The 13,024-nt window shown below is 46.3% G+C and overlaps 1 protein-coding gene across 1 annotated transcript; it reads left to right on the top strand.

The window, feature by feature from the left end:
* The first annotated feature begins 6,217 nt into the window (after positions 1–6,217).
* Positions 6,218–11,016, top strand: gpr137bb (G protein-coupled receptor 137Bb). The gene is made up of 7 exons (XM_086294549.1): positions 6,218–6,795; positions 8,220–8,269; positions 8,376–8,598; positions 8,702–8,851; positions 9,159–9,287; positions 9,389–9,510; positions 10,223–11,016. Exons 1-7 carry the CDS (start codon positions 6,397–6,399, stop codon positions 10,335–10,337), a joined length of 1,188 nt encoding a protein of 395 aa, XP_086150675.1. The 5' UTR covers positions 6,218–6,396; the 3' UTR covers positions 10,338–11,016.
* Positions 11,017–13,024: the final 2,008 nt, after the last annotated feature.

The following is a 13,024-nucleotide window of genomic DNA, read 5'->3' as shown; positions in this document are numbered from 1 at the left end:
GCGTGTGAGAGCATTTCAGTAGTGCGTGTGAGAGTGTTTCAGTAATAATGTCCCTCACGGCACCTCATATATTTGCTCCCAGATACAATAACAATAGATTCTTATGTTTACACAGCAACTTTCCAGCCTGAAAAAAACCCCTAAAAGTTTATTTTGTGATCCAGAAAGAGTAATATTTAAAACGCCGCGTTCCTCTGCAACTGCCTCGTTTGAGTTTCGGACAAAATGCATTCTGGGATTATTGCCTGGGTTTGGCTACAGGAGCCAGCGAGCTGATTGGAGACTGTAACAGCCAGTCAGTATTGTTTGCATCCAAGTCTGTGATTGGTTGGTTTTGTGGCACACTTGTAACGGTGTACAGAGAGTGGAGCGCGCAGTGAGCAGAGATGTTGTGACCGCGAACGACACGCTGAGAGCAGGTCTGCAGATGTCTGTGAGCACACAGAGCAGAGAACAGAGGGGCTGTTATTGTATGTGTATATGGATAATTGCAAACACTGAAATACATTTCTTGGATGCAGAAATAAATTTGTTCACTCAAATTAAACTTTTATTCTGCTCAAAATAACTTTCTCCTCAACACGCAACATTTGTGCTTGCAAAACTTTTTTGAGTGCGCTCAGAATAGAAGCACTAAAGTAACACCATAGAGTCCCAGTTTAGTGACTGGTGTGTACTTAAACATCCCCGGACATGGTTAAGCAAACAGTTCCCTGAAGAGGTGCCCCTGGTACAGTTCATTTGGACTTAGTTCATATGCAACTTAATCGTAACACGATGAAGCACAAAACTCTTCCTCAACTAAAGCTGCTCTGTGAACACTGTCATGTAAATGAAAATAACAGGTGTTGGGTCTGTGTTTCCACAAACCCCGCTAATTCTAGAGACTTATTCATCATGAAGAAAACAAGACAGTCGATCGATTATTTGCGCAAGGGAGGCCTCGTCTGTGTCCACCACGAAAATGACCCCCAGATCTGACCTCCTCCTGCTACCTTTTATTGAGAGACAGTTCACACAAAACACGTCAGAACAAAGCCACGCCCACATGGTCCTAAGATGTGTGAACTTCTGTATTTAAGTAAGAGTGTGTGTGTGTGTGTGTGTGTGTGTGTGTGTGTGTGTGTGTGTGTGTGTGTGTGTGTGTGTGTGTGTGTCAGACCTCCTGCTGACCAAAGGGTCGTAAACCCAGGAAGTTTACATCAAAAGAAACAGATCTTTCAGATAGGATGTATCTACAATAAAACCTCCCCCAGCACAGAGTGGTTGGAGAGGTGGTCAAGATCAAAGGAATGGCTTTGATCCTACTGCTTGAACTAAGACTGTACAAATTTAAGAAACACAATGGCAACATTCAACAATTAGACTTAACAACAGGTGTGTAAGACATGTAAGAGGCATGTTCTGCTTCCCCAGTAAAGCCACAATACATGTAAACTATAAACCTAATTCTGCTGTGCAAGAGTGTCCGTGTGTGTGTGCTCAGATGACCTGAAGTCTACTTGAGATCATCAAGTAGAGTGTGCATTCACCCTGAAATTAGTAGAGGGGGTTACGTATTAGCTATATTAGCTATTTTCTATCATGTTCATACATATATGTCTATTTTTCAATACTTTTGATTATTGATATTGAAGCAATTTGTCTTTGTAGCCAAGTTGGTGCAGTCGTCGTTGTTTTAGTTTCACAACAGTCCAGCATGTGACAGTTTGTAAAGCGGGCGGGCACTGGCACTTTGTCAATACAATTATGCAGGCTATGGACTGACTCAAAGAAACCAACATTCTATTGGCCCACAGTTGCATCAGCCCATTGGGCAAAGGCCCAATAAGCCAGATTACCACTCAAGGGCTGAATGTGCAGCTATAGTCGTGGTCTACTCATCTGGAGCATCCTGCCATGGAAATTTGGGGGTTTCTAATAATTACTTTGAATCATTATTCCATCCACTTTGTCCAGTGTACCATTATCACTGGCACGCTCCAGAGCACGATGCTACCACCGCCATGTTTGACAGACCGTACAGTGTTTACTCATCCAAACATACCTGTTGTTGTTGGGGCCAAACAGCTCAACCTTTGTGTCTGCTGACCACAAACCTTCAGAAGGAACTTGGCTTGTTTATGAGGTATCTGCACACTTCAGTGGCGCCTGAAGGCACTGATTTTCTCAGTGCACAGTAACTTGAAACTGTGTCGGACAGTTCAGTGACGCTGGTGTTCCAACAGTTTCCAGGTCATAACACTTTCCTCTTATCTGAAGGGTGACCGTCTGGGTTGTTTTCCAGACCTCAGCAAAGTGGTGGCACATCAGAATAACTTAGTTCTATAAATACCAAAAAAATAATACAATAGAATTCAATGAAATTATTAATAACTTCTTATTAAATATTAATAACTATTAATACTCACCACAAATAAACCCATCTAAAACTGAAAGTGATCAGTTTCTTGACAATGCAACCCTTCCAAAGTCACTAGACAGTCAAGCAATGGCACTGGAGTCACCACTGACATCAGGTAAACTCCAGGGGGCTAATCCTCAACTCAAAACAAGCTAAAAAATTACATGGGTGCGAACAATCTACTTACCTAATGTTTCTAACAGAAAAGACTCTACACGAGTAGGTGTATGGGGTCCCCAGACTAACCTAGACCCCTTTACTCACACCACAGCCTTCAAACAAAAGAAATACAGCAGAGGAGATTTGTGCCAAACAATTCTAAGCAAGGAAGGGAGAAAACGCCCAACCACAGGCGAGTCTCCTTATTAAGGTGTGCACTCCTGGTTTGTCCAATCACGCCTCCTTCCTGTAATTAGCTGGAGATCCCCAAATTGACAGCAGAATGCAGTCTGTGTACCTAAGGCAGCGGTCCCCAACCTTTTTTGCACCACGGACCGGTTTATGCCCGACAATATTTTCACAGACCGGCCTTTAAGCTGTCGCGGATAAATACAACAAAATAAAACCAGTACCAGTACCGAAAAAATGAAGATTTATTCATAACACACGTGAAAAGACCCAGGAAAACCGAGTTAACGATAAAAACAATAACAAAATAACACTGAAAACCAATAAAAACCCTGAAAACTATACATTTCACACCTGAGCCTCAACTTTCGCGGCCCGGTACCAAACGACTCGCGGCCCGGTACCGGTCCGAGGCCCGGGGGTTGGGGACCGCTGACCTAAGGGAATGGCAAACAAAAGGAGAGGGAAAGAAAACATGCAGCCTGCAGACACGTATCAACGTGAGTGTTGAATCTCTTTGCTAGAATTATGTTTGGGTGTGTCAAATGTTTGACACGTGCTGTACTGATAGTTGCTTTACGTATCATTACTACAGACCACAGCTGAATAAATCAACTTGGAAGCTGCCACCGTGTTCTTTAACCGGAACACGACCACCATACCGTGCCACTGTAAATCAGTGGCACGGTATGGTGGTCCCCCCCCCCCCCCCAGAACGGGCCTGGGCTCTCAGGGGTCCCCTGGTGCATCGGTGGAGTTGGAGGTGTGTTCAACTGGTGGGGATGCTGTTACATCCTTGCAGAAGTTCTCTTCTCTCTAGGACTTCATTCTGCAGGTGGGGGCGATATATGTAGGAAAGGTGGTGAATGAACTCAACCTGGGTGTCTATTGTCTTATATAGTCTGGGAGGTGATTGGATGATGGGGTATGTTAGAGATTTTCTACAGGGTAGGTGTGGTTTCCTCTCTGGTGTGGTCGGGTGGGCCGCCCCGGGGTCTATGGGGGTTGGTCGTGCTACTGCTGTGGACCCCGGTTTGATTGCCCCTCTGGGGACGATTGCACCTGGACCTGGGGGTATAAGGCATGTTCTCAGTGTCCGGGGCTGGGTGCTCAGGTATGTACTGGCATACTCCCGGTGGCTTGACGGGGCCTGGCACTCATGGCTCAGTCGGGCTCCTTCTGGGGGTTGGGGGGCACTCGGACCTCTGGGCCCGGGGCTCGGTCCGCACTGGCGTGGCTGCTGGCAGGGCCTGCAGGCATGTTACCACAGCCCCCTGTGGCCTCTGGATGGCTGGGCCTGGACCTCCTCCATGTCTGCTTTATGTCGTTCCTGGGGGATGGGGCTATGGTTCCCCACACCCTCTAGTGCAGCGGTCCCCAACATTTTTTGCACCACGGACCGGCCTTTAAGGTGTCGCAGATAAATACAACAAACTAAAACCAGTACCGGTACCAAAAAAAGATTTATTCATAACACACGGAAAAAGACCCGAGCCTCAACTCTCGTGTCCTGGTACCAAATGACTCACGGACCGGCCCGGGGGTTGGGACCGCTGCTCTAGCAGATAGTTACATGGAGAAACCTTTTGAATACACAGGTGTACACACAGGTGTTCACACACACACGTTGTTGTCCTTGGCTGCTGCCTCAAAGCACATCGTGTGTTGTCGATCTTCTGTGCTGCTCAGTAACATTCAGTATTTATTATTTACTGTTACTTGTACTTATCTAGGTTGTTGCTGTGGTCTCTCTACCGTGTCGTTCTCTTTTGCTGGTTTTCTTTTTTTTTCTTCCAACAGGTGATCCAGCTGATTTTTAGTGTCTTTTCTCTCTGTCCCTCTTCCCCTCTAACTTTCTTTCTCCCAGTCATGTCTAGTTTGTAATAACTTAAAATAAAATAAAGATCAATCAGGGACCGACTGTTGGCGAACAGTAGAAAACACTGCTGACAGACAGACGCTGTGGTATAATAGAAGCAACAAAGAGCGTAGAGTATGTTACTGACAGAACATGAACTGGGCTGATGGGATTGTGCTAAAATGGCCAAAGCTCGATGTAACGGAGTATTTGGGGTATTTCTACTATTTCTTCAAGTCCATCGCCTTACAGCAGTGAATAAAAATAGAGATGTGGGAGGAGCCTGGCTTGTCGTCAGTGTGGTGAGGTGAGACCAGCTTCACAGCGCCTCCTGTTATCTAACAACCTGCCTGTTATGTAACAGCACACACGAAAATTTTGCAAAGACATGAGGAGGAGGAGGAGGAAGAGGTCTGCACTAGGCCTGCACTGATATCAAAGTCGATACCGTTTATTAGACCCACAGAGCAGCCTGAGACAAAGGAAATGATCACATCTGTACTAGTGAATGAATTCATGCTGTCATGATCAGTGATGTAAATATGAATTTACCGTTCAAAGGATCCTGCTGGATCTCTGCAGATACCTTTAAAGGTTTCAGCCTCAGCTTTTGATTTCATTCTACTGTAACCATGTTAAAATGTCACAGTACATCAAACACATTCAGCTTATTGGAGCCTTTTTGTTCCCTTTTTGTTACATTTGGCGTTTTTTAATGCTTGTGGATGTGCAAATGTGGCAAAGCACAGTGTCTTCATAGACCATCATGTCTACGACTGCTGTCATGCTGAATGCCTGCTGGCTGCTGTTCTTACTCAGGGTTGTTCGAATGTTAATCAAACCAGCATTTCTGTGAGTGTGCAGTGCATGGACCATATCCATCCATCCAATCCATCACACAACTGAAATATTGTGACCTATTACTCTTTACAAAAACGGAGACCATTTATATTCACAGTTTATTATAACACTTCGTAAGTAAGGTAATAATAAGGTTATAAAAAGTGCAATTAGAGAGTTCTTAAAGCTGTAAGTCTGCTACACTGTTCAGAGAGTCACATGGAAAGAAGCACATTACTCAGATTCTACATTCAACTGTTTTTTATTGAAGCATGCTTTGATTTCTTTTTTTAAAAATCAGTTATCAACAACAATAGAGATGTGATATTAATTTTATTAAAATAAAGTCTGCATTACAGTATCAGTCGGGTAATAACTGGATACCTCATTCATCTACGTGCACACTGAGTTAGTCCATCATTCCCTCATTTCTTTATACAGACATGGGTGCAACACTCTAAACCAGCATCAGTCTGTCTGTGTGACGCAGCTGTGACACAGTCGGTCGGGGTGTGTGTGTGTGTGTGTGTGTGTGTGTGTGTGTGTGTGTGTGTGTGTGTGTGTGTGTGAGGGGGACCACAGATTCCAGCTTACCCCTCTCTCCTTCCAGATCCATCTCTCCAGTTTCCTCCCTGCAGCATCCCTCCTCCTGCTAAGCCAATCCCCTGGTGCACAGCAGCATCATGTGACCAACAACTACCAATAGTGTACTACCAGGCACCGGCAAAAAGAGGGGAGGTGTCTCTCTGTGTTCTTCTTCTCTTCACTGTGAGTCAGACGGCATCCCTGGATGAGAATGGATGGATGGACACGCAGGATTCATCTGACTAGCACAGAGAGGTTTCTCCTTTTTATTTCCCCCTGAGGAGGAAGCGTGCTGCTCCATCTTTAACACCTACTGCATCCCTCCCTCCTTCCCTCCCACTGCTACTGGCACACAGAGGAGATGAATGGGGAGGCGATGGACCCGGCACAAGAGCAGCAGCAGAATGCCGGTAACACCTCCCACCTACCTCCCCCTCCAACCATCACACCGGCCATTCCCCCCTATGTGAAGCTGGGTCTGACCATCGCCTACACCGTCTTCTACTCACTGCTCTTTGCCTTCGTCTATGCCCAGCTTTGGCTGGTGCTGCGGTACCGGCACAAGCGCTTCAGCTACCAGACGGCCTTCCTGTTCCTGTGTCTGCTGTGGGCCGCCCTGCGCGCCCTTCTCTTCTCCTTCTATTTCAGAGACTGTGTGACCGCCAATGCACTTGGACCCTTTGCCTTCTGGCTTCTGTACTGCTTCCCCGTCTGCCTGCAGTTCTTCACGCTCAGTCTCATGAACCTCTACTGTGCGCAGGTGAGCGGGCTTCTGCTGCTGTTACTGTTCTGCTGCTGTTACTGTCGTAGCAGAGACCGGTGGCTCTGGGAACGGCTAACAGGGTTCAGACTCTGGCAGGCTTTAGTCCACGCAGGCAGTACGGGGTTAATCTGCAACAAATCTGAGGTATCCTTTCATTTATTGTTGATGTGCTGCCATCTGTGGCCGCTGACGGTAAGAACATGAATGATTAAATAAGCAGGTTCCCACCTTCACTAGTCCCAGTGGCAGACAGTGGCACAGTAAAAGCCAGTCTGAATTACAGTGGGGGGTTCTGTTGACTCAGGAATCTGTGGGGCTGAAGAATGAAGTACAACAAACTGCAGTTCTTGAAACGGCCACTTGAGGCTGACACTAAAATCGAGTCAGTGCTGTGAACATGTTTGCAGCCCGGTAGCTTTGGCCTCTGTGGATAGTTTCCTCTATACTGCATAAAGGTTTGATGTTAGGATGCTTCAGTTTGTAGGTGGATGCCCAATAGCTCATAGAGCTGTAGCTGACTGAGCTTGTGGTGCTGGAGCTTTTTGAAGTCCAACAAGTTTGTATTTCAGTTTTAGGAAGTGAAAGTGTCTGGTACATAGTCCTGATTGGTATGTATGTGGTGACCCTGCATCACTGTCGTGACATCTGTCACTGATCAGCTCTGATGAGTGCAGCTGCTCAACTAGACCAGGAAACAGAGTGTTTTCACATGAGAGGAGACTCATTAACCAGCAGCGCTTGTCTGTGAGAAAGATGACACAGGTTATTTTACTACAGTGCATTATTTCCTTAATGCGGGTACCTTCAGGAACAAATCAATGAGATGAGCTGCTGCAGGCTCTGAGGAAGCACACACAGTTTGCAATGCTTGCATGCTGAACACATGGCAGAGACAGATGACGCTGTGTGGACCGAGTGAAGCTCAGACAAAAGTCTGTGTGCTGTAAATGTCCAGTTGTTGTTTTAGAAGCGATCCAAGTGCATTTGACTGAGATTAACTTGTGACTCATTGTTCAGCCGTAGGTAGTGAAACCTGGAGCTTTTGGGGGGAAACTGTTGATCGTGCTCTTTGGCAGTGAAGCATGTTAATAAGCTTATATTATACGTGAGCTTCATTTTTGAATGACATAAAGAAGTGCTGTTTCATTTATGAGCTGATAATCTGACAAAATAAAGCTTTTCCAGCTTCCTGGTCGTGGAGGTAAAGCAACCCTGAGTGTGCTTCTCAGGAAGATCCAACTGATAGGTATTCCTTTGAATAGACCTAGAGCCTGGGTCCTGCATTAACAAAAGGAGAACAGAGTCCTGACTGGCCAGCAGTCCTTGAGGAGGCCGGGCTGTTGGACTAAATGTGTCCGTCAGATGACCTCTCAGCCCGTTTGAATAACCAGTCTCTGCCTGTCTCTGCTTCTTCCCCACAGGTTTACTTTAAGGCAAAGTCCAAGTACGCACCAGCACTACTGAAGTACAGGTAACTTGACTAACTTGTGAAATCGAAGAAGGTTGTCAAAGCAGGAAGTGGAGTTGGTATTTTCCTAGCTTTTCCAGAATCCACAGCGCTGTCTCCCCTCTCCCAGACTTCCTCTGTACCTGGTCTTCCTTTGCGTCAGTCTCATTTTTCTGGTGGTTAATCTGATCTGCGCCCTGATGGTCAAGATGACTGCTGCCGACGTGAAGACCATCGTTCTGGTGAGGGTGACCGTTAACGACAGCTTGTTCGTACTCTGCGCCATCTCGCTGTCCGTCTGCCTCTACAAGGTGGCCAAGATGTCATTGGCCAACATCTACCTGGAGTCAAAGGTAGAGTCTCCTTTCATTTACAACATGTGCTAAACTATGAGGAACGAGAGATCATGCTGCACAAAATTGTTTGAATAAACTGATGAAATGTCTCTGTGTGTAGGGAACGTCCGTGTGTCAGGTGACCCTGATCGGCATCACGGTGGTGTTGTTATACGCATCACGAGCCTGTTACAACCTGGTGGTGCTTGCCCTCGCTGACATCGAGACCATCAACTCCTTCGACTATGACTGGTACAACGTCTCCGACCAGGTTAGACCTTCATCCAGCTGTAAACAGGAGCCGGCTCCTTATGTCACCATCATGTAACTAGGACTGGGGTAGTACTCGTTGCAGAGGTCCTGCATAAAGCCGACCTGATCTCCATACATGTGTTCATTCAATCACACCCATACCTGACCTGACCTGGGTATACCATGGGTATGGCCATGTTGTGTGCTCTGCACGCATTCCCCGCTGTGTGTGTGGAAAACATGCACAGACCAGTGTGCCACTACATGTCAGCAGGTTTGGAAAGCTGTGTTTCTGTTGCCTCTGACCTGTGTGTGTGCGTCCTCAGGCAGACTTGCGGTCCTCTCTTGGAGACGCCGGTTACATCGTATTTGGGGTGATCCTGTTCGTGTGGGAGCTGCTGCCCACCTCACTGGTTGTGTTCTTCTTCAGGGTGAGACGGCCGCCTCAGGATCGGGTCAGTACTGCAGGTTCTTACAGTTGGCATGAGGTTTTCTCTCTAAGTTAATGATAGGCCATCACTGTTTGACTGCTGCTCTGATGTATTTGGTCCAACAGAGCACCACGGGAATCCCTAACCACGTTCTCTCCTCCAGAGGATATTTCTTTGACAATCCTCGTCGCTATGACAGCGATGACGACTTGGCGTGGAGCATTCCTCCCCAGAACGCCTCAGCGAGGTGTGAACATCATTTCTGACTTTACAATGTCACTGTCACTGGTACTTATGGATGCCTGTGGCTGGGTTAACTGGTGATTCTAAATTGCCCATAGGTATGAATGTGAGTGTGAATGGTTGTCTGTCTCTCTGTGGTAGCCCTGCAACAGACAACTGGGACAGGCTCCAGTTCCCCATGACCTGCATATAGCTTCAGACAGGACTACCATTAAGGCCTGGTTGTTGGACTGCTTCATTTATGGCTCCCTCTGAATGGCAATGAGGCAGGTGTAGTGGTGGGCGTGCAAATAGCAGAGATAGTGAAGGTCGACTCCATTCATCTGGACGCAGTGTTTTCAGTGGGTGTAATGAAAGTCACCTGGATGAGTGAAGAAACGTTTCTCCCACTGAAACGTTCAGATGAACAGAATCAGCCTTTTAGGATTTCCTTAGTGGAAGCTCCAGATCTCCTGTGACACAGGTCTCTGTGACAGAGCGGCTCCTGTAGGTGCGTTATGGAGCTGGCGAGTGTATAACTTGAACCCTGACTTTAAACAGTCAGCTGTGTGCCTTTGCCTGTGTCTAGATATACAATATTTGCTCCATTAAAGCCTCTGAAGGACAATGGGTCTGATTGCGATGGAGCAGAGCTGACCTGACGGTTTCACCAAAACGCAGAAAACCTGAAGCTTTTTTCACAGGCTTGGTCCTGACTGCCATATTTTCTCTGACAGCCTTTCCTCTGACTGCTGCGACTGGGGCAGCCGCCACAGCAGCTTCACCGTGCATCCCAACAGTGACGAACAGCGCCTGACCACCGCTGCCGGGGAGCTCCGCCCTTATCCATGAGTCCGCTGCTCTGTGTACAGCATCACTCTGCACTTTGACACGGTTCGGTTATTGTGTTTGTTATCGTCACTGACATAAGGCTTTGTGGAGTCACTGTAGAAAATAAAGAAGAATGTGTTACAGCAGGGGTCTCAAACTCGCGGCGCGGGGCCACTTGTAGGTGACGTGAAGAAAGATAATGCAGTTCGGCCCTGGAAGTGCGCCACGTGTCTGCACGGGCAGAGAGGACCAAAGGCTTCAGTTAGTGAAGAGTCAGTTTCTTATGCAACAATTTAAACAAACAAACAAAACACTTTCAGTAATATTTGTTTGTGTTTCCTTGTGTGTTTGTTTGTACTCCTAAAACACTAAAGTGGCCGTCCAATGAGACCACAGTGGTCCACAGCTCACTTCAGTTTGAGACCCCTGCCTTACAGGTTTCTACACAACAGTTAATCACTATGTGTCCTTAATTTTTGGTCCCCCAGCTGATCGCCCCAAACAGTCCCAGAACATCAAGTGTTTAGCTGTAAACAAGAACATCTGAATTTGGCCTCATGATGTTGGACTTTTCCCACAGCTACAATGTTGCTGCTTCTAAGACTCGCGGTATGAATATGATGTTGTGATGAATGTTTCGAGTATTTCAATGAAGATAATCCAGGTAGTGAATTAAATTGGAAACAGTTCTTTTCATGAAGTCAGCTTCTTTGTATTTATTCACACACTCACAAAGACATCCGATCAGAGACACGTCCGTCTCTGCTGTGCTGGGACACTGTAGGGGTTAGCTGATAACAAAGCCAGTTAAACGTGGCCATCATCTGCACATCTGTGTAGTCCACATTGTTCTGCTGTAAAATACTGCAGCAGGTCAAAGTTAAACAGGAAAGGAGAACAGTGCACATCATACCGGTCCTCTCATTACTATATGAAACAAAGTGGGCACTACATAAAGCTAACCTGTTTTCAGCCTGTCTAAATGTATGTTAAGCTTTCTTTTACTGTAAATGTGTGAGGGTCATTTTTGGCTGAAAAAGGTTAGAAAACCATTTTCAAACAAAAACAAGTTCGAACCATTAAAAGAGCAGGATCGTTGCTAATGTTAGCGACACAATATTAGCAGTGAACATCTGTCCAGATGTGTTTTAAAAGTAACAATTTAATGTGTTCAAATATCTTCAATGGAGAAGACCTCTGCAGCTTTTTAAAAGACGGAGATGCACAAAATGCTTCATTAAAAGTTCATCTGGAGCCACATGAGATTTGATAAAGATGATCAGGACACGCAGCAGCGTACTGCTTTACCACCTATGCTTGGCAGTGTTGACAGGTCAGCTGGGATTCCCTAACCCCAGCACATCAACTAATTCCAGTAGAAAGGAATTCATTGTGCTGCTCATCACACCATTTTAACATTTCCCCCTAAAACGACCTGAAACAACATAAACCCAGCTGCTGGTTTGCAGGACGCACACGTGTGATCTGTGTCTGAGTATTAATAATAATAATGGATTGGATTTATATAGCGCTTTTCAAGGCACCCAAAACGCTTTACAATGCCACTATTCATTCACTCTCACATTCACACACTGGTGCAGGCAGCTACAGCTGTAGCCACAGCAGACTGGGGCAGACTGACAGAAGCGAGGCTGCCATATCGCGCCATCGGCCCTTCTGGCCAACACCAGTAGGCGGTAGGTGAAGTGTCTTGCCCAAGGACACAACGACCAGGACAGAGAGGCCAGGGATCGAACCGGCAACCTTCCGGTTACAGATGCGATTCCCAACCCCCTGAGCCACGGTCACCCCATATATTCAGGTCTGAGCACAGAGCAAACATGTTAGCATGCTGTCTGTGCAGCTGATGCTGTTAGCAGCAGAATGCAGCTGCATGTGTCCAGTTTACTTTACCATCACGCTCTCGTCCTTGTGCAGTAATAATAAAAGTAACATCCATGCTCACGCTGCAGACTGAGCCATTATTTTCCTCCTCCTGCACACCAACTGAAATCAGCTGATTGGTTATTGGTTCTCCAAACTTTGCTCAACCTTTGTTCATTTTATTTCAGAAGAAAGAGAGCGGTGTGAACTCTCAGTGGTGACTCGGGGTTATCTGCATTTGGCAGACTTTGTTTCCTTACACTCTTGAAGGCTGTCTGTCACCCCTCCTGGACACGTTGCTGTTCTGTCATCACGTGACGTCTTGGAGCATTGCTTGGAAACTGAAACGACACCGAGAGGATTGTTAGGCAGCTCAGAGTGCTTCAGTGCAATTCATGAAGTGGGAAAAGGCAGGCAGAAATGACCAAAACTACTTATTAGTCACTTTGAAGACAGTATTCAGGCTGTAGGCAGTATTTCTGGAAGGAACTAGCAGATCATTTTCTTAAATCCTTGAAAAGCTCCTCATGAAAGTTTTTCCTCTTTTTACTTTGTGAGAAAAGCAGGAAGAGGTGGTGAAGAAGCCACACGTGTGGGAACGACACTGATTTAATCAGTAACCAGGCAGCCAATCACTCCACGCGTTGTATATCCACATCTGAAAATCACTTCACGGTTGGGTATCGATCACCGTTTCCACTCCCGTCAGTGCTGCACGGCTCGGGACAAGCTTCAGCTCCAGATTTCTAACAGATTTACTGCTTTTGTAAGATTTGTAACACTTCACATGTTTTGTTGTTGAGCTTTTGTGTTTGTGGTGTGAA

This window comes from Aulonocara sp. 'chitande type north' Nkhata Bay, linkage group LG6, assembly GCF_057382095.1.
Source record: "Aulonocara sp. 'chitande type north' Nkhata Bay isolate Kocher_YH1m ecotype deep benthic linkage group LG6, A_spYH_male_GT1.1, whole genome shotgun sequence".
In the NCBI taxonomy this organism is placed as follows: domain Eukaryota; kingdom Metazoa; phylum Chordata; class Actinopteri; order Cichliformes; family Cichlidae; genus Aulonocara; species Aulonocara sp. 'chitande type north' Nkhata Bay.
This window is presented reverse-complemented; position numbering and strand designations above follow the sequence as displayed.